At 37.4% G+C, this 22607-nt stretch overlaps 1 protein-coding gene and 1 long non-coding RNA gene across 14 annotated transcripts in view; one reads left to right on the top strand and one right to left on the bottom strand.

The window, feature by feature from the left end:
* The window catches only part of LOC105471499 (uncharacterized), a 34114-nt gene extending 30062 nt beyond the window's left edge, over positions 1 to 4052 (top strand). The window contains exons 4-5 of the long non-coding RNA XR_011610719.1: positions 1344 to 1441; positions 3789 to 4052. This is a non-coding gene — a long non-coding RNA (uncharacterized lncRNA). The remainder of the gene's footprint in view (positions 1 to 1343; positions 1442 to 3788) is intronic.
* The window catches only part of LOC105471497 (doublecortin domain containing 1), a 503306-nt gene that overhangs the window by 66660 nt on the left and 414039 nt on the right, over positions 1 to 22607 (bottom strand). For all 13 annotated transcript variants that reach the window (XR_011610715.1, XM_011723979.3, XM_071074912.1 and 10 more), the window contains 2 exons: positions 4628 to 4809; positions 1262 to 1354 (listed from right to left, as the gene is read on the bottom strand). Coding sequence is in view for 12 of the 13 variants with exons in the window: in XM_011723979.3 (XP_011722281.2) it covers positions 1262 to 1354; positions 4628 to 4809 (275 nt within the window). In the remaining variant the exon portion in view is untranslated. The remainder of the gene's footprint in view (positions 1 to 1261; positions 1355 to 4627; positions 4810 to 22607) is intronic.

Raw genomic sequence — 22607 nt, 5'->3', positions numbered from 1 at the left:
ACAAGGCATATTTTGCGAAAAAGTTCATACCAAGTGCTCCAACCTTTCAGCAGTGACCTAATTCTTGATTTGGTAAGAAAATACTGATTAAAGAAAAATTACAACATATTTCATAAACATGATATATGTTAGTGTTATGGTTTAGATGTTTGTCCTCTGCAAACCTCATGTTGAAATTTGATCTCCAATGATGGAAATGAGGCCTAATGAGAGGTGTTTGAGTCATGATAGAAGATCCCTCATAAATAGATTAATGCCCCCCCACCCCCAGAAATTAGTGAGTTCTCACTCTATTAGTTATTTGAGAGCTGACTGTTAAAAAGATGCTGGCACCTTCCGTCTCTCTCTTACTTCTTCTCCTCTATGTAGTCTCTGCATTTGCCAGCTCCTCTTCACCTTCTGCCATGAGTGGAAGCTGCCTGAAGCCCTCACCAGATGCAGACGCCCAATCTTGAACTTTCTAGCCATCAGAATCATGAACCACATAAACCTTTTTTCTTTATAAATTAACCAGTCTCAGGTATTTCTTTACAGTAACACAAAACAGACTAAGACAGTCATATTTTAAAAATCGGTTTATAACAGGTAAAATACAAAAATTTACCCCACTCTTAATTCAACCAAATATAAACCAAAGAAAGGTGCTGTAAATTGTGAAATATATTTTTTAAATGAGATTAATTTATATTTACAGAATTGGTGATTCTGAAAGCTAGGGGAATTTGCTAGACCTTGACATTTAGGGGAAAAAAATTGTATTAATTACCATTGGTATCATAGGCTCACATGCTTTATATATTCCACAGATTAGAAACTCCAGAATCATTATATTAACAACTGATTTTCTTAGGTAGGTGTATATATATATATATATATATATATATATACATACACACACACACACACACACACACACACACACATACACACACACGTATATATATATATATAAAATATTTAACCTATTATAAACCAAATTTATATATATTTAAATTGGTTTATAATAGGTGAAATAGAAAAATTTCACTACTCCATCCTTAATGCAAGCAAATATAAACCAAATATAATATACTATATATATTTAAGTATATATATAGCATATACTTAACTATATATAGAGTATATGTTTAACTATATATACCATATATAGTATATACTATATATATGTATTTGTCATATATATAGTATGTTATCTGTTATAAATAATCATTCAGGTATTTAAATGGAAAACGCATTTGCATTTAGAATATTAAGTGTTTACCTTTCCAAAAATTGATGAAATTCTATCTGGTCCATTTCTGTTTCAGAATATTTAGTGACACAGATTTTCTCTTTCTTTTCAGTGTGAACACTTCTGAAACAAATGATCCAAGATTTGATTGATATGTCAGAATACACTGTCAATTATCTCGACATACTTTAATATATGAAAAATTATAAGGTCTTAATTTATCATGACTTGCCCTAAAGTAATCTCTTTCTTTAAAATATACAGTTTCAAAAACTATCACAATGAAATATTTAACTTCATATTAAATATTAAATAACATGATGTTATTACATAAATATTCATACTATGAGTAATTTTATAAGACAATACATTTTCACTATTTTGTTTCTCTTCTAATAATGCTGAACACTATGAAATATAAATTTTTCAACTTTGAAGAAAATTCAGAGATTACATTCATTTTACCTGTAATTTTTTACTAGTATATTGTCTTACTATTAACCCCAAATTTAAAATTTTTAAACTGAAAAATAAACAATGATAATCATAGAAAAAGATGCTTAATTTGAATATATATCTGCTCATAGTTTTAAGTTAGAAAACTATTTTGTGCATTTTTAGAATCTGTATATTTTATTAAATGAAATAGTTATCAAATACTTCATAATTAATCATTCATTCACTGTAAATGGTGATCAAATATAGCTAACCATTCATTCATTCAGTGGTCACTAATTTAAGGCCTATGTGGGCCCTTAATCATGTGGTTAACAAAGTGACTCTCTAATACCTTAAAACTTGATTAGTCAGAACACAATGATCTATGATTGTAACATAGCAGATTGTACATCTGCTATGAATGAAGCATCCCTGTTCTCTGTCTCATGGATGAAACATAAGCAGATAATCATGAAACAGAATGTTAGGTGCTGTACTGGTGGAAGGCCCAGGACTGGAGTAGTGGAGTACATAGCAGCCACAACTAACTCGAGAGGAGAGAGCATCTCATTCAGGGTCAATATTTGGAAAGGAAATCTAAACTCATTCTCAAAAGACTTTTATTATTCAAGTACATAGGAAGTGTTGGAAAGTGGTGGCAGGTGGTTTGAGAGTGGGAATAGGGGGAGTGTTGATAGGAAACAGAGCTAGAGAAATATGCAGGGATAGATCATAAAAGGCCTTACAAGCTCTATTAGGGAGCTCAAGTGAGTTCAGAGATCATAACTTACTAATAAGTAATGCATATATTGTAATAATCTAAAATATAAAATTTACTTCAGAGCCTCATCTTGGGCCTTTCTTCTTAAAATTCCTTAAATATCACTTATAACATTTTTCTTGTTTAACTTACATTTCTGAGAGATGAAATTTGCCTGTGACACAAGAAAAATTATGAAGGTCTTAATTTATATGAACTCGACAGTCATTATTAACACTAATTGACAAGATCTTGTCACTCACTAGAGTAATAACTGACTAATTAATGAACAAATACTATTTGATTTTCCTTAGGCTTTGTAGATGAAAGAACTAATAACAACAACAAAAACTCCTCAAAACTATCTCCAGTAAATTACTAAATAGCTAAAGGACAGCATGTTACTAGAGCAAGATTTGGTTAAAGTATATCTCTATTTCATCATTCTAGCATGATTTTGCTTGTAAAGACACTAAACAGCCCAACACTCCTTCTTTTTATAAATGAGTTTCAAGTTAATGAAAGTAATATATCCTTATATGTCAATAGAAGTTATTTCTTCTGGAAGATAGGTAACTTGTATTATTAAATACACTGAGGCACAGCAAGGGTTCTGCCTGGCACAATTCGAGGATGCCATTCATACAGATAACCATGTGAGCAGAGCTCTCTGAAGCTGGACAATGCAGCCATCCTGCAATGTAAGCCAAGACTTTCCATTTAAACCTTCTGTGAACCAGTACTTACATACAGCTCTGGTGTGGGTTGTCAGGGGGCGGTGTGGGGAATGCTATTGATGATCTTATGGAACACTTTGTGAATCAGCAGAGAAATTAAACTATATGTAGTAGAGTTTTAGTGTTAAGTGTATGCCAGTGTATTTTAATTATTTGGGAGTAATTAATTCACATGGTGAACTAAGTGACTCTAATACCTGAATACTTAATGAACTGGGACACACTGTTCCATGAACATAGCATATGGGCAGCACCGCGTTTCACATATTCTCTGCTAGAACAGTTGTCCAAATTTACTGTTTCAATCTCTTAAAATTTGTTTGGATTACCTGACTGAACCATGCATTTTAAAACATTGATGTGATAAGATAATATCTGTATGTAACTTTGAGCCACAATTAAAGATGCAAAACAAGAAAAAAAAAATGAATGTAGGAAGAAACAGAAATTTTGTGTTAACTTTGGGTGTTATTTTTGAAGAGTCATACATTACTTTAAGGACATTACCCTCACATTTTACATCCAGCAGAATGAGCTAATTATGAAATGTATGCGTCAAAGAATTCAATTTCAGGCTTGACTTTACTTTGAAGATTAATTTTTTACTTTATCATCCTTACAGGCAGTTCAGTGGTCAGCCAATCTGAATGTTACTCATTGTTCAGCGATGTATGAAGTATATTTAATCAATGTGAAGAAAGTAATACTAAGCTATTATCAGCAGCCTCAAATATTCTAAACATCTCAAAAGAAAGGTCAAGAGGTAATATCGCTGCTAATAATATGAGAAACAATGTGTTTAACTCATTCTTTACATCAGAGCTCTTCAATGATCTATGATGCCTTTTGTCATAAAATGAAAATACAGTGGGTGATTTTTCTTCAATGTTGGAGAAAATATTGGCTATTGGGAAAATTTTATTCCAATAATAAGGTAAGCTAAAGTGTCAATAAACGCTTTTCTAGGGTGATAAACTTTTAAAATGTTATTCCAAGGAAGACTATAAATTATATAAAGTTATACTTTTGAGAACTATATTTGTTCATTAAATATTATAAATATTTAAACATAATCGTGTATAATTTAACTTAAATAAGGAGTTACAAAATTATATTTAAGAAGGATGTTGAGTTCAATTATTTCAAGACACATTTATAAAATTCAAACAAAAATGCTAATTCAAATATACATTGATCATAGAACTTTTAAAAATAGAACTTTTAAAAATCAGAGCTACTCATTTCTAATCCATTAACTTCTGTATCAGCAGAGTTCAAATCAAATTCCTGATGAAGAAACTAAATGAGTCCTAGTCTCTGTTTTCATCTTCAAATATCAATATGAGAGCCCTTTTGCTAAATAAATACAGAATTCCCACAGAAAAACGTCCATAATGAAGAACACAAAAATCTGTAGAAACTAGAAAGTGTATTTAATAAGTATGAACAAGTTGTTCTTACTGTGTTTTCCATCCAGGTGAGATGTCTGGACCAAGGATAGTAAGGGATCTGTTTCTATTCTTGTCTCCATTCCGCAAAACTCTGAGTCGCACAGGGGCATATGGCTCCGTTGTCTTACAGATGGGTTTCTTCATGGGAGGACTGCTCGGAACAAGCAATCCTTGTATCGGCCAATCAAACTCCTTCAGAAAGAAATGACAAAAACATAATAATAAATATAGAAGAAGGGTCATGTCTAGATTTTAAAATATATTGAACACAGTTTATACCTTTAATCTCTCATTCATTCAACAAAAATGTATTGGGGTACCTAAGATGTTCCAGACAATTCTAATTAATGTTTTATTTGAAGAGGAAAGATAATTATTTTTAAAATTTCTGTAACAACCTGTGTTATGCTGCAAGATGAATGATTTATTCCCTCTCAGAGAAACATCATTCTCGAAAAATAGAACTTGGAATATTTTTGCTTACATGTTAAATATCTTTAATCAGCATGAAGAAGGAATGTGACAAAAGTGGTTTTCAAATAGCCTGAAATAATACTGCCTTAAACTAAATCTATTTGGCAAAAAAAGGAATATATTTGGAGAATATTGCAAAAATAATAATATTAATAATGAACATAAACACATTTCACATGTTTCAGTTGTAGAATTCAGTTACTTTTTTATTCAGTTTGTGTCTATTCATCCATAAAATCATTTATTGATTAATTGATGTATTCTTCAAATATTTTTGAATGTTTGCCATATATTCTGGCATATTATGCACTGAAAATAAAACTATGAACCACACAAGATACTCTTCCTCAAATAATTTTTAGAAGGTCTTCAGAAACTTACCTAAATATAGACTGGCAATTACAATAGTGCAAGTATGACGACAGGTTACAGGTGTGATGGGACTACATAGGAGGAGAACCTAACCTGAGTTTTCTTAAAATGTCGTAGAACTGACTCCTGAAGCCTTCGTAGGAGTTAATGCAGTAAAGGATTGGTAAAAAGAGGGGTAGACTTGAGGATTAATAGAATATGATGTTGGGGCAATAAAAGGAGGCAAGGGGGCTTCCAGGTTCACAGCTTGGGTAACTGGGTAGATGGTATTGCTGTTCACAGAGATAGACACTTGTGTGTGAAAGAAGAGTAAATGTGGGAAGGGATGATCAGTGATGATGCTGGGCAAGGTCCAAGTTTGTTCTTTCTTTTTTTTTTTCTACTTTCATAAACAATTGTCCTGGCAGCATATCCTGTTAATCTGCAATGACCATCCTGTAAAATATCACTACTGCATGTAAGTGCAGATCTGCTTTTGTTTCTCTTCAGTTTGTCAGTTTGTCTTTCCCTTCACAGTAATGTACTGCTTTGATTACAATATATTTTTATGTGGTAAGTCTTGATAACTGGTAGGGCAAAGATGCTCACCTTGTTTTTCTTTTTTTGGGAATTGGCTCTTGTTGGCCCTTTGCTATTTCATATACATTTAAGAATGAGGCTGGTTAGCTTTTTAAAAGTCTCTTTGGGATATAAGTGCTCTATATTGGGTTAAAAAATTTTTATTTTGCTAATATCTTTTCTTGAATTTATATTAAATCATATAAAGTTCTTTTTCCTTCATTTACTAAGATTTGCCTATATAACTAAACTCTCATCACTTATGTGTTAATTACATTAATTTTAAAAAATTTAAACTAATATTGCCTTCCTGGATAAATCAAAATTGCTCATGATGTATGATACTTTTTATAAATTGTTGAATTAAATGTGTTAATATTTTCTTTAAGATTTTTGCATGTACATTCATAAATCAAATTAACATATAATTTTCATTTATTACCTTCCACAAGATTTGGTATGAACCTTATGCTAGCCTCATGAAATGAGTTGGAAAGTATTGCTTCTTGTGAGAAACACAGTCACCCATCCAAACCCAAAGAATGGACTTAGAGGCACAACATCCCACTGCTGTTAAGACTCCTGCCACAATTACAAGAGATGTAAGGATTGACGCTATCATGCCTTTCCATTTTCCAAACCAACCTTCTACCCAACATGTAAATGGATCATCAATTCCAGCATTCTCTGACTGTTCATTGGCTAGAGTTATCGGCCCTTGAAAAGCTTTTGTGATGGTCCCATCTGGGGCAGTATTGTTAGGAATGAAAGTACAACATTTTCCTCCCAGCATAACACATACATCTCCTTTTTCTGCTAGTATCATGTCTTAACGCAAGCCTGTTTCCCAGGCCATTTGGCTGGTGGCATCAAATTGGCTAACCATCCCTTTGAGGGCATTCCAAGCATAACTGGTGAATCTCTGTTGATTATAGTAGATGTAGTTAATCCAATTCACACTCTTAATAGTTGATCACCAGAAGAGTGCTGACTCAAACCTAGCAGTTATTTGGTTTCGGGCCTTAAATTTATTAGGCGACACCCTAGGGACTCCTATCAAGTCAACATATATATTGGGATCAAAAGAATTTGTCAAATCTCTCCGGATTCGGTGGCCATGTGTATTTTCAGGTATCTTGTGGAATGCCAGGGTGAATGGAATGGCCAGTTGGACTAAAGCACAAGTCCCGGTCCAATTGGATGGTAACAGGTTATGGAGGTTCCTTTTCCCACAATATCACCAGCCTAGGGTATATGGAGAGCTGAGTAATTGCCATTGCTTGACTAACCAGTGACATTTAGGATGTAGGTACAAGTTGGGAGTTCTCCCATGGGCTTACTGAACTCTGACCCCTGCCTAGAGAAGCAAGAGGAGTGTTTCATATTCCCTACAGAGAATGAGAGGATTGCTCTGGGATCCGACCTCTGTAATGTGGGAAAGAGCAATGACAGAGTCTTATAGGTCTCATTTCCCCAAGCATCCTTATCCTGGTATACAGCCAACATGCAACACATTCCTTTAGGATCGGTATTCTATCCTAGGGGAAACAGAACCACCTGTGCCTGAGGTTGTCCTGCAGCACACACGTAGCAGTTACTCTTGTTGAGGGTTCGTACTAAAAATTTGACCCTTTTGACCCAGGCATTCACATCCCTGTATGCTGTCTCAATTTCTAAGGTTTGCCTTAAATCCTTTACCTCAATTATTTTTACCCTTTTAGGGTCATTATTTGGCAAAGTGTTTATTAGGGTCTGGGTTTGGAGTAGTCCCAGGCAAATGGGAGGTTGAGTCCTTGATTAGTTTGAGAACAAATCACCCTAGGGGGTCTTTCCCTGTGTTGGCAGCCCCTAATCCATATACCTGAGATGCTTCTTGTGGTTCTTGGTCTAGAACAACTGGATTGTCAATGGTGATGAGTATAGGATTGCATTCTAAATTCTGGCAGTTATTTGGCAGGGAGTGTTTGGCCCCTTGGACACATGTAGTTTATTCTTCAAGGGTCTCCATTTCAGAGTTACTTACCCTATGTTTACTGTCCAACCCTGAAATTGGGTAGTCCACCATATGTTATCCCAGCTGGGGCAGGGTAATACCTTACTATAACTTGTATCTGGTTCAGGGCAAAGATATTTATCTGCCTGCGAGAGCCATCTCTGATTTTCTAAATTCCCACAAGGTAAAACCTGGCAGGCATCAAATCTTATAGTCTGGGATGCTACCGTCTTTGTTACATTAATCACCAACCTGATTGGGTAGGGAGTAGGCCCCTGACAGTTTCCATTTTGACCTTCTGTTCTTTGTATAGCAGCCCATCCCAGCCACATGAAGAATAAACTACATGTGTCCAAGGGGCCAAGGGCTCCCTGCCAAATAACTGCCAGATTTTAGAAGGCAATCCTATACTCATCACCATTGACAATCCAGCTGTTCTAGACCAAGAACCAAAAGTAGCACCTCAGGTATATGGCTTAGGGGCTGTCAACACAGGGAAAGACCCCCTAGGGTGATTTGTTCACAATCCCACAACATTTTCCACCCAGGATAACACATACATCTCCTTTTTCTGCTAGTATCACGTCTTAATGCAAGCCTGTTTCCCAGGCCACTGGGCTGGTGGCATCAAACTGGCTAACCATCCCTTTGAGGGCATTCCAAGCATAACTGATGAATCTCTCTTGATTATAATAGATGTAGTTAATCCAATTCACACTCCTAATAGTAGACCACCAGAAGAGTGCTGACTTAAACGCAGCAAGTATTTGGTTTCGGGCCTGATTGGGTAGGGAGTAGGCCCCTGCCAGTTTCCATTTTGACCTTCTGTTCTTTGTATAGCAGCCCATCCCAGCCACATGAAGAAGAAACTACATGTGTCCAAGGGGCCAAGCGCTCCTTGTCAAATAACTGCCAGAATTCAGAATGCAATCCTATACTCATCACCATTGACAATCCAGCTGTTCTAGACCAAGAACCAAAAGTAGCACCTCAGGTATATGGGTTAGGGGCTGTCAACACAGGGAAAGAAACCCAGGGAACAAAAATGTCATGTCTTGCATTATGATACTAGCAGAAAAAGGAGATGTATCTGTTATGCTGGGTGGAAAATGTTGTGGGATTTTTTCCCAACACAGGGGGGGAAAAACCATTTTTTTTTTTTTTTGTTGTTTGAGATGGAGTCCCACTCTGTCACCCAGGCTGGAGTTCAATGGCGTGATCTCAGCTCACTGCAACCTCTGCCTCCCAGGTTCAAGCGATTCTCCTGCCTCAGCCTCCTGAGTAACTGGGATTACAGGTGCGCACCACCACACCTGGCTAATTTTTGTATTTTTAGTAAAGATGGGGTTTCACCATGTTGGTCAGGCTGGTCTCGAACTCCTGACCTCGTGATCCGCCTGCCTCAGCCTCCCAAAGTGCTGGGATTACAGGCATGAGCCACTGCACCCGGTCCCATGTTTTCTTTTTACATTTTTCTCAGAGTTAACTTTAAGGGTTCCTCAGGTGACCTGTGCACTGGTCTTTTCCCCTCCCTTCCGGGGTCTATTTTACCAGTCCCTTGACTGTAGTATAGTTAGTCCACCCCATTCAGCTGTTCGCACAGCAGTCTCTGTGGTTGGGAACACTCGATAGGGACCTTCCCAGTTTGGGTGGAACTTGTCTTCTTTCCAAGTGTTAATCAGCACCAAGTCACCAGGCTGGAAGTGGCGAACCACAAATTTAAGAGGCAGAGTTTGAGTCAGAAGTCCTTTTAACCTGAGGGATGACAGGGTGGAGGATATGGCCAGTATATAATTTCTTAAAAATTGGTCCTTGATTTCCATAGTAGGAAGATCTATAGCCCTGTCCAAATATGGGAGTCCATATAATAACTCATAGACGGACAATCCCAAGTCTTTTCTTGGGACTGTCTTAATCCTAAGGAGTGCTACTGGGAGACATTGGTTCAAAACATTTTAGTTTCTAAGATTAGTTTGGTGATATACTTTTTGAGAGTTTGATTTATTCTTTCTGCCTTTCCAGAGGAAGGGGGATGCCAAGGAGTATGATAATCCCATCTAATTTGTAAACCTTCCATAATTTCCCTTAACACCCTTGAGGTAGCTTCCTTCCTAAACTCATGCAGTTCAAAGCAATCATTCTCCTCTAACAAAGGGCAACCTGAAAGTTCAGGTTGTAAATCACAGATAAACAGTTTAAGCACAGAAAGGGAGAGGGGAAGACTCCTGGATTATCACCAAACTTCACACTCATACAATGGGCCCCAGTAAAAACAGTGGGCCTTAATAAGTACATTCCTTTCCCTTTAGGCACACTAAGGGAAGCTAAAAGCAGACTGGGGGAAGATGCCTGCAGCTGGAAGATGTCTGGGAACAAACACAGAAACTCTCTCTCCCAGATAAGTGACACAAAGGAATATTTTATGGTGATATGTAGGTTCTAATAGCCCATTTTTAATCAATCCCTCCATTGCTGGTGGGAGATCTTTTCTCCCTTCAATAGCAATGCGATATTGTTCCTGCAAACTACTTCTCATGGTTGTTTTAGTTCAATCTGTAAGGGTGTGATTTTTAGCCCTCCCCTGTTGCCTTCCCAACCCACACAAGGGGATTAACTTTTCTTTCCTCCTCCTCTGTTAGGAGGCCCATCATTACCTTTATTTGTCCTTCCTCTATTCCTAATCCTAAACCCAATCTCACAACTATGATTTTACCCAGGAGGTTAGTTCCTGCTTCAGAAACATGTAAGAGTGACCCCTCAACTTGTTGTGGTCCCAATTAACATTTTCTTAAATGTCAGAACCTCAAATCCCTCCCCTCTTACCCCTGATAGTGTCAATTTTCCCTACTGGGTGGAGTTCTGCACCCCTTGGTTGGTGAATTAGGGAGGAGCGAGCCACGCCAGTATTAACCCAAAGTGTCACTTTTCCTCCCTCAGGTCCCACCTCCAAATTTATCAACGGTCATGATGAGCGTTTCTTCTTTTCTTCCATTCAGGACATTCTCTCTAAAAATGCCCAGGCTTTCCACACTTGTAACATCCACTCATAGTCTTAGGAGCTTTTCCCTGCATTTCCCTTCTTTCTCTGTGTCGAAATCTGTCATTCCCTTGTCTCCTTCGAGGGAGATCTTGATCTAACCTTTTCCTGACTACCTCTTCCACAGTGGAAACCATGATTTTCGCTTTTTGTTTCTGCTTCTCTTCCTCTCTCCTTACAAAGACCTTCTGAGCTTCCCTCAGTAATTCCTCAATTGGTTTTTCATTCCACCCATCAATCTTCTGCAGTTTCTACTTTATCTTCCTTATGTAGCCCCCCAACCCTTCTGCAGCCTTACTGACAGCTGCCCCAGGTGGACTTACAGCCTCTCAGGAAAACAACAACAAAATCCTTAATGGTTATCTCATCCATTTACCCTTCCATAACCTGAATCCTTTCTACTGCCTGCTGACAAACAGCTACTTTGCTGTAGGCAAACCACTACTCTTCAAGCAGCCTAATCCTAAACTCTCCTCCACATCGCTTTCTCACTTGCATCTGCCAGTTCCTGGGCTCTGTCCCTCCTCAGTGGCCTCACTGCACCCTTTCCCTGCACCTCCTTGTTGCTTGAACCTCCAGAACCTTCCCTGAGCCCTGCCAACCTCTCCATATCCTCTCACTTCCTCTTCTACTCTTCCTTCCTTTTACATTATTTTTCTACCCAGTCTCACCTTCTGTGTCTCTCTTTGATCTGTCTTTTCCAGTCTCTCGTTCATTTTTCTCCTTCTATCTCTCTCTCTATAATCTCCTGTTTCCTTTCTCCCTTACACTCAGTTTCTTCCTCTTTCTCTCTCTGAACACAAGCCAAGCCGTGCTGTGCCCTGGCTCCCTCCTGTCTGTCTGCAAAGACAGACAGCTCTGCTGAAATGACAAAGCTTCAGCAGCAGCTTTTATCAAAAGTTTTTAGCAGCCAGCTCTCACACACAGCTGTGCAGCTGGCTCTCCCCTGCCTTCAGGGTCAGCAACTTAACTCTTTCTGTCCCTCTCTGGCCCTCTACATTTGCTGTTTCCTTCCCCTTTCTCTTTCTAATTTTCCTTTCTTACTTTATCCCTTTTTCCCTTCTTTGAGGGGGACCATGGGGGCTAATTACTTGATCCAGCAGACAGCATAACCTATCTCTTCTTGTGAGGATGGGGTTTTATTATTCACATAGAGAATTAAAGCTTGACACACCCAATCCTCATCTGAGCCAAACTTAGGCTAAATGACTGAAGGCTTACTAATGGGGTCTTTGGGCCAGATAAAACAGCAATACTTTATCATTTTTTGTTTTTCCTTATTCCTGGTTTGGGGATTATTTCCCCAAGCCTGTAACATCCTTCCCTATGAATTATCTGCAGGGATACTGGAGGTGGCCACATTGGCTCCCTCCTTCCTTTGTTCCCTAGGCCTAGAATTTTTGCTTCCCATTTTCAGCTGGTCCTCATGTCTGAGTTTTCCTGTGTACTCAACCCCCTTCTTGGATGTTTCTTTTATACCCTGTGAATCAACTGCTTCGTCTGTCTCCAGCTGTTTCCCTCGCGGGATAATGGAACCACAGATTGGGACTCTGCACTTGCTTTGTATCTAGGATATGTCTCAGACACACATACTCAACCTCCGAAAATGCCCAACCACCAAGGCAGTACATATAGTCCAATTTTCCTACCTTGACTCATGCACGAGGTTGCCTGGTTGCCGTGGTGCTTGCTATTCTCCCTGTGTTACCTCCACTGTCTCCTGAGTAACAGTCTCGGGTTTATCTATGGCTTCAGTGGGGAGCTGGGACACCTGGACACAGCAGGCCACCTAAATTGAGTGGGACACTTCTCCCCTCTTGGCTGGAGTCCCACTCCATGCAGGTACAGAGATCCTGGATGGGCCACCAGGTTGTGAGAAACACACTCACCCGTCCAAACCCAAAGAATGGACTTAGAGGCACAAAGAACTGCAAAAGTTAGACTTTTTAATAACAGTCTTGAAAGATCAGGTGTCTGATGAGCAGGCACATTGGGGCAGTCACAACAGGTAATTTATCTCTCACCACACAAGTCCCTCTCCCAGTTCCTCACTGGTTGAGAACTATGGGGTTAAAATCTTCCCGAATGTTGCCTAAGTTTCATTATTCCCCTTATAAGGTTATAAACCATCCCTTTCCCCTCTTAATTAAGTTTCAATTTCCCAATAATGAAACTTTCTTCTCTTTAATGAGCTGACCCCACCTCTACATTTTGTTTGCTTATTGTGACCTTCTAGGTACATGAGCCCAGCAGTTTGTTACATTTGCAGGCTGGCTGCCAGTACTTAGATTTATTGTGTCTTGAAAATGGACCATTTAAAATGTTTTCTCACACTTCTTTTCTTATATTCTGAAATATTTGTTTCCTATGTTTAGTAGAATTTATCAGTAAAACTATTAGATCATGAAATTATTTCTGTGTGGAAATTTTGACTATTGATTCTATTTTTTCTATGGTTATTGGACTATTTAGGCTTTCTGTCTCTTCTTGGGTCCATTTTGTTATATTACTTTTGTCCAGAAATTTGGCCATTTTATTTATTTAAGCTGCTATAAGCTTTAAGCTACTTTAAGCTACTATATTACAAAGTTACTTATAATATTCTTTTATGATCTTCTGAATCGCTCAGTTTCTATATTCATATCTTTTATTCTTGAAACTGGCCCAGTTATCCCATAGAACTTATGTTAATTGTTTCTCTCAAATAAACATAGAAATTTACCCTTCCAGTCTTGAAACTTGAGAAAGTTACATTTGTCTTATCTGAGTTCCTTTCTCAGGAAGCCAACCATCAGGCCTCCCAGATAGCATCAAGGAATTAAAACATACCAGATCACTGTATCTGGACAATGAGATGCCAGACCCCCAGTTGTCATGATTGCCTAACCAACCACCTGCTTCCTGTTGACCAATCCCTCTTCTTTACCTCTCCCTAGTTCCTGTTTTACCATACATGGTTGTGTTTCTTTCCTGCTATATAAACCCCTAATTTTAATTGGCCAGGGAAATAGATTTGAAACTGATCTCCCATGTCCTTGGCTGCAGCCCAATTAAATGAGATTAAAGCCTTCCTCCCTGGCAATACTGGTTGTCTCAGTGATTGACTTTCTGTGTGGCAAGCAGCAGGACCTAGATTGAACCCCTGGAGTTTTGATAACATTTTTAATATTATTATTTTTTATCTTAATCAGTTTTGCCAATTATGTCGATTTTATTAATATTTTCAAAGAACCTAAATTTGACTTTGATGACTCTGGTTTATATGAATCATCTATTGTATCAGTTTCTGCTCTTATAATTTACTATTTCTTTCCTTCTAATTCTTTGACCTCATTCTGTCACCATTGGCAGAACAGATGCTTATCTCATTAATTTTTAGCCTCTTTTCCATTTTAATACAAGCATTTAGGGCTATAAATTTCCTTCAGGTATGCTTTAGCTGAATCTCACACCTTTTGCTTTGATTCTAAATATTTCCTTTTTAAAATTTTCATTATGCTTTCTTCTTTGTCTCACAAGTTAGTTAAAACATCTTTGTAAATTTCTAATATATGGTCTTATAAAATTATTTTAGCTATTTAGTTTTAACTTAATCCATCAGTAAAACGTGCTTGCATTATTAGACTATATCAAGGACCCTATATCAAGGACTAACTACTTTTCATCACCTCCATTCCTACCATCGTGGTTCAAGAAATTATTTCTTCTCATTTAGAGAATGCAAAAGCCTTCTAACTGCTTATTCCTGTTTCTACCTCAACCTATTTTACTCTATTGTCATAATTATCCTATTTATCCTTAAGTCAGAGCATATCACTGCTCTGCTCCAGACCCTCCCATGGCTTTCTATCTCAGACTAAGAGCCTAAGGCCTTATAATGACCTGGAAGTCCCTGCATGATCAGTATCCCCTATTTTCTTTCTGATCTTATGCCCTGCTGCCCTCTCCCTCACTCACACTGCTTCTGTCATATTTTACCGCAGTGTCCCTTAAACACATCATCTAAGTTGTTTACATTTCCTGGCATGCTCTTTTCCTAGAGATCTGCTTGTTCTTCTGGTCTTTACTCAAATATTACCTCAATGAAGCCTTCCCTAGTCAATCTAAAATTTCCAAAGCTAGTAATTTTTAAAAGCTAGGATGATATACATTATTATATTAACTTACATTCCCTGAAAAGTTCTTGAATCTTGCAACTATATTGTAGAAAGTGTTTTAAATAAATTACAAAGTTCTGAAAATTGTGAATATTACTGAAAAAGCATCTAATCATGATGCACAAATTTGTGAGATGAGTGCATAAATACCATTAATTGCATTTAATTAGGAGAAAGCAGTATAAATAAGTGTTTAAGAATCTGATGAGAAGAATGATTTCAGTTTAAACGTTTTTTCCTTTATATTTTCACTAGAATATTTTGCTTGGTAAACATGTTAACAACAGTAACAGACAATAAGGGTGACTTAACACAATTCTAAATAAGAAAAATTTGAACTAAAGAAGTTTTATTTTATTCTTAAACCTAACTGAGAATCTTTCGCCAGTACACAAATAATATTGCAAGGCTAGACAATCAAGTGTTTATTTAGATAAGTGTCTGCTATCTATGAATGGAGCAACATGGGGCTGTTTTTTCTTATTATGGTTACTGAGAATAAATTATCAAAGGTTATGACAACCTCATTGTGTATTTTTATTTGAAATTGGCCTGTTGTATAAAGGGAAGTAGTGGGATGGAGTCACATAACTTCAATAAGTATGTTTGGGATTTGTCTATAACTATTCTACAGCGGAGATATTAAACAATTTAGTTGATGGAGAAAATCAACTTTTATACTAGTTTTAGTCATAAAAGATTATGAAGCAAGGACTGGGCAGGTGACAGAGATGGTGAGGGAATCTCATTAGAAAACTACTGTTGTATTGAAGTCTTGGTGTAAAATAGCTAATATATCTCTCTTTCTTTCTGAACCATGGCAGGGAAAGGCAAAAGAAACAAGATTCTCCTTCATGCTTTGTCTGATACATGTCGATTCATAGATTTAGGGTGTGGAAATGTTTTTTTCAATATCTCAAGTATGCTATATTTCTGATGAACATATCTGAAGTGTGCTGCCTTAGCTCCTAGCTATTTCTACATTTTCTCACTTCCAATTTGTCCCATGACAAGTGATAGCATCTGCAGACATTGGCTCTGGCACTACTGAAATACTGCTGTCTTTGGATGGCTTCCTCTACTTTCCAGTAAGATGAAGGAAGCCCAAGAGTCTTCTCTTTTTAGTGTGAGGCATCACAGAAATCCAATTAAATGAGATTAAAAAGTTAACTTGGGTTTCAAAACTTTACAAATGCTAAGTACTACTGTTGCTTCTTCCTTTAAGCTGCTTTAATTCTTGTTCTGGTGTTTCAGGCACTTTCATTCTGTCCTTCATAGACATAGAGAAATATGGTGTTGGGATAATGAAGGACAACAAAAAGTACAGATATGTAATTAAACTGACTGGAGTGCTGGTTCTTCTCCCTCCAATTTCTCAGTTGGAATTCTTATGTTCCCATTCATGTCTTTATTGGTTTTCTGTGTGTTCACACTGCTCTATTTCACAGCTCCACTGTTAGGAGATCCTAGATGAGCTATGGTGCTCCCTTAAATTGATCATTCTTTTTCTTTTTCATCTCTCTCTCATAACAGAGACAGCATGTGTTTGTTTTGGGAGTCCAGCTCTTAACCAGCAATCTAAGTTTCATAACTATATTCATCCTCCTTTATCTATTTGCTATTAACAATATAATATATTCTTCAATGTTCTCTCCTGAGCCTTCCCATGTCTCCTTTTCCCCCCCTCTTTACTCTGGTAGTTACTTATTACATCTCTCAACAGAGTAATACACTTTTAACTTTCTTCTGTCTGGCACGGCCCATCCAAATGGATATATTTTAATTTAGATATTTTAAAATAACTATCCAACAGCTCATTCCAAAATCTTACATCTTTTTAATCTTACTTTTTACCACAATTTCTTCCTTGAATATGAAAATCCATTGCTCCTTACCTTTAAGTGTTTAGAAGCACAATTTCTCAATTCACAACTTTTCTCCCACGGAGTGAGAAAATAACTTGAGTTCCTCTAATTTTTTTCCAGTGAACTTAGTCACAAAAGAAACCAAAAGAATTTATTAATCTTGGTTTTCAATAAAGCTTTACTGTATTTTAAAAATACTGATATCCCTAGATATATTAAATGCTATTTGTTCATAAAAATATTATCAATTGCCTTTTAGTATGAATAATTTTTAAAAGTGAGGACAGCATGAAATCAGTTCTCAAAGCAGCTGTCACCACTGAGAGGTACCTCTTTGGTATTAATGCAGTTTGAGACATTACCAAGATAATTCCATATTTCTATATTGTTCATACTTCCTTAAGTCTTCCATTAGTCATTCTATTTTGAAAGTTTCTCGTTAAGGAACTAACAAGAGAATTAGAGTCTCACTCAGGGTGTTGTTAGATAGTTTTCCTAGATTTAGTATTTTTACTTAATTTTCAGGCCCATTTAGACAGTCAGCCCAGTTGATCTTTCTTCATAGTGGCGTTATAACTAAATAAACTGGCTCAATGAATAGCCTTGATTTCTGGGACACCAAACTTTTTCTGTGAGTTTCTTCTCTCTCCCTTCCTTCTCCTTTATTCATCAACTCTGTCTTCTTCCTTTTCTGGTTTCTTCCTTGTTGACTCATAGCTTATACTTCTTAATCTGTAAGCTTCACAGTTAGGAACCATGTCTATCTCCTTCCTTACTCTGTCTGCATCGCCTAAATATATAATAAATAATGGTCAAATAAATAGTAAAACTGGAAACTTAAATCTGGTATAAAATTATTATTTATGCTTATGGTACCCAAAGTATTCTGAATGCCACAATATGAATGTCGCATTTCCTAATCACAGTTTATTTATATGGAAAGCTTTCCAGCCAAAATATGAATTGCATGTAACTGTTCACTGAAATAGAGCTTGTTTTGCTAAAAAAAATCAATTGCCTGAAAATAGGACTGGAAGAAAATATGGTTCCTTCAAATAAGATGGATTCAGACTTTAAGTGAAATACACTGTACTTAATTTTAAAAGAGCTATCTGAGTTTCCCTGCTTGGTAAGTATTCTCTTCTCTTCCTCAGACATTTCAAGAAGTAGGAGGACCGTTAGACTGAGTCATTTAGAAATACATGGTCAACTTGTCTATCTTTAGCTACTATAGTGCCTTAGTTCTTTCCTTTCAGTTTACAAGTAAGGGCCAGAATTTTTGTTGGGGTACAGTAACTTATCTACTCCACACAAAAGCTATGGTTCTGTTTGAATAGCCTAGAGAACTTTGAAGTAGTTTGTATTCATGCCTAAGATCATGTAATTGTCAAATCAAAGACCATCAACAAAAATGTCTTTTTATGGGGGCAGGGGATGGAGTCTCATTCTGTCTCCCAGGTTGGAGTGCAGTGGCCCGATCTCGACTCACTGCAACCTCTGCCTCCTGGGTTCAAGCAATTCTGCTGCCTCAGCCTCCTCAGTAGCTGGGACTACAGGCATCTGCCACTATGTCCGGCTAATTTTTGTGTTTTTAGTAGAGACGGGGTTTCACCATGTTGGTCAGGCTGGTCTCAAACTCCTGACCTCCTGATCCGCCCGCCTCAGCCTCCGAAAGTGCTGGGATTACAGGCGTGAGCCATCGCGCCTGGCCAAAAATGTCATTTTTAAGGTAAATATTAAAATGAACTTTGGGCCGGACGCGGTGGATCACGCCTGTAATCCCAGCACTTTGGGAGGCCGAGACGGGCAGATCACGAGGTCAGGAGATCGAGACCTTCCTGGCTAACACGGTGAAACCCCGTCTCTACTAAAAATACAAAAAATTAGCTGGGTGCGGTGGCGGGTGCCTATAGTCCCAGCTCCACTGGAGGCTGAGACAGAAGAATGGCATGAACCCGGAAGGCGGAGCTTGCAGTGAGCCGAGATTGCGCCACTGCACTCCAGCCTGGGCGACAGAATGAGACTCTGTCTCAAAAAAAATAAATAAATAAAAAATAAAAAAAATAAACAAAAGGAACTTTGTTCACTTAGGTTTTCTGATATAATTACCATTAATCACTTAAATCAATTAATTAACCGAATTACTTGTACTTTTATGCCAAGTTAAATATATGTATGCACAATATTGGTCAGGTGCAGTGGCTCATGCCTGCAATTCCAGCACTTTGGGAAGCTGAGGCAGGTGGATCACTTGAGGTCAGGAGTTCAAGACCAACCTGACCAACATAGTGAAACCCCATCCCTATTAAAAATACAAAATTATCCAGGTGTGGTGGCACATGCCTGTAATCCCAGCTACTTGGGAGGCAGAGGCAGGAGAATCGCTTGAACCTAGGAGGCAGAGGTTGCAATGAGCCAAGATCATGCCATTGCACTTCAGCCAGGGTAACAAGAGCAAAACTCCATCTCAAAAATCTATCTATCTATCTATCTATCTATCTATCTATCTATCTATCTATCTATTTATCTATCTATCCATCCATCCATCCATAGAGAGATAGATATGCACAATCTATGAAATTTGTAATAATTATAATTTTTTCTCTTTCCCTACATAAGAAAGTCTCTTCTTGTGAGGCATCTCTATTCACTGTCCATCCATTAGGTGGGTGGGAAGCTTGATATTCCAACTAGAAGTGTCCCAGTTTCTGCCTATTTAAAACAGCCTCTTTTTTTGTTCATGTTTTAGCTCTGTCCTTTTGACTACCTATTCAATCAAATTGAAGGTTCAGACTTCTTAACAGGACTGTTGTTTTCTTTCAAAGATACACTTTTCCCCCTGAAGATGGTTTCAGAGTTCAGATGAAAGCTCAATAAATCATATACCATTGGGAAAGAGGTCCACAGTGTCCATATTTAGGTACTTGTCATGTCCTGGATTCTCAGAGGCCTCTAAGGACATGCCTCTTGCCCTCTCTGGCTACTAGACAACCTGCTGGCACCTGCTTACCACCAGCAGAGGTGTACGTTATCCTGCCTGATCTCTGCTTTTAGCCTCATCCTCCTTGAACCTCTGTAGAAAAATCAGTGCAACTCACAGTCTTTTTTCTTGGCTCATGCTGGGCCTCCTTGTCTCTCTATGCCACCCCTTCACCCTTGGCTCCATGTTGGCCCTCAAACCCTGAGGTTCAAACATGAATTCATCCAGCCATTGGCTTAGGCTGTCCAGCACAAGGCTTCTGCTATTTTGAAGAACTCTTTTTTTTTTTTTTTTTTTAACAAAACTCAGTTTTCCAGAATGCTGCTTCACTACAGTCTAAGTTTAAGAACATCTTTAGGGGCCAAAGCAATGACTTCTTGTCTTCAGACTCCATCTGTTCATTATTAAAAGTGCTGCAACTCATTGATTCAATCAGTGAGAAAGCACAAGGGATCCGGATTTTTAAGAGGAAAGAATAAAAACTTGGTTGAGACCAGAAAATATGACAAAATGGACAAGTTGATTGACTCTCTGCTGCAAACAACTAAAAAATCAGGATAAATTATTTCTAAAAAATCTTTTAGACTGTGCCATTGACCTAGAAATAAAATAATACATACTAGAGATCCAGAGAGATAAGCAGAATGCTGAACCTAGCTTTTATCTGAATGGAATTTGATCGTGCAGAGGAAGGGCTCAGGAAACAAATTCCAGAGGTCAGCCAAGGAAGAAGATCTAATAGGAGACCATCTCCCTTCATAAAACAAGAATCACAACAGGCTAAATTTCACTGAAAAGGTAAACCGTAAATAATACTTTTCCAGGATGTTGCAAGTAAAATGGACTATCTCAAACATTTTCACTGTGTGAAGAAAAATAATCATTGGGGATTCATATCACAGGTTGATCCTTGGAGTTTAAATAATATTAGACGAAGATGAAGAGAAAATAATCTGGAAGAAAAATGTCTGAAAATAGGATGCAAAAGTGTATCATAAAGATACAAAGAGATAAAAAAATATTAAAGAGGAGTTAAGAGGCATGGAAGTCAAAATAAGAAGGTCTTGTGTGCACCTAATCAGATTTCTATAAAGAACAGAGTGAAGCATTACCTGACTTGAAAATATACTACAAAGCTATAGTAACCAAAATAGCATGGTACTGGCATAAAAACACATAGACTAAAAGAATAGACTAGATAGCCCATAAATAAATTCATGCATTTACAGTGAACTCATTTTTGTCAAATATGCTAAGGACATACCCTGGGAAAAGGACACCTTCTTCAATAAATGGTGCTGGGGGAAAATGGATCTCCATAAACAGAAGAATGAAACTAGACTCCTACTTCTCAACATATGCAAAAATAAACTCAAAATGAATTAAATTCTCAAATCTAAGATGTAAACTTATGAAACTATTAGAAGAAAACATTAAGAAGTAACTTCAGGACAAGAATAGTCTGGGAAGAATTTCTTGAGTAATACCACAAAAGCACAGGAAACCAAAGCAAAAATGAAAACATGGGATCACGTCAAGCTAAAAAAGCTTCTGCACAGCAAAAGAAACAAGCAACAAAGTAGAGAGACAACCCACAGAATGGAAGAAAATATTTGCAAATGACACATCTGAGAAGGGACTAATAACTAGAATGCATAAGAAGCTCAAACAATAGGAAAAAAAAATCAAATAACCTAACAAAAAAATGGGCAAAAGAGCTGAACAGACATTTCCTTTGAAAACTGGCATGAGACAAGTATGCCCTCTCTCACCACTCCTATTCAACATAGTATTGGAAGTGGCTGGCCCAGGGCAATCAGGCAACAGGAAGAAATAAAGGGTATTAAAATAGGAAGAGAGGAAGTCAAATTGTCTCTGTTTGCAGATAACATGATTGTATATTTAGAAAACCCCATCATCTCAGCCCAAAATCTCCTTAAGCTGATAAGCAACTTCTGCAAAGTCTCAGGATACAAAATCTATGTGCAAAAATCACAAGCATTCTTATACACCAATAATAGATAAACAGAGAGCCAAATCATAAGTGAACTCCCATTCACAATTGCTACTAAGAGAATAAAATACCTAGGAATGCAATTTACAAGGGATGTGAAGAACCTCTTCAAGGAGAACTACAAACCACTGCTTAAGGAAACAAGAGAGGACACAAACAAATGGAAAAACATTCCATGCTCATAGATAGAAAGAATCAAAATCATGAAAATTATAAAAGTAATTTATAGATTCAATGCTCTCCCCATCAAGCTACCATTGACTTTCTTCACAGAAGTAGAAAAAACTACTTTAAATTTCATATGGAACCAAAAAAAGAGCCTTCATAGCCAAGACAATCCTAAGCAAAAAGAACAAAGCTGGAGGCATCATGCTACCTGACTTCAAACTATACTACAAGGCAACGGTAACCAAAACAGCAAGGAACTGATACCACAACAGATATATAGACCAATGGAACAGAACAGAGACCTCAGAAATAACACCACACATCTACAACCATCTGATCTTTGACAAACCTGACAAAAATAAGCAATGGGGA

The sequence above is a fragment of the Macaca nemestrina genome, chromosome 12 (genome assembly GCF_043159975.1).
Source record: "Macaca nemestrina isolate mMacNem1 chromosome 12, mMacNem.hap1, whole genome shotgun sequence".
Classification (NCBI taxonomy): domain Eukaryota; kingdom Metazoa; phylum Chordata; class Mammalia; order Primates; family Cercopithecidae; genus Macaca; species Macaca nemestrina.
This window is presented reverse-complemented; position numbering and strand designations above follow the sequence as displayed.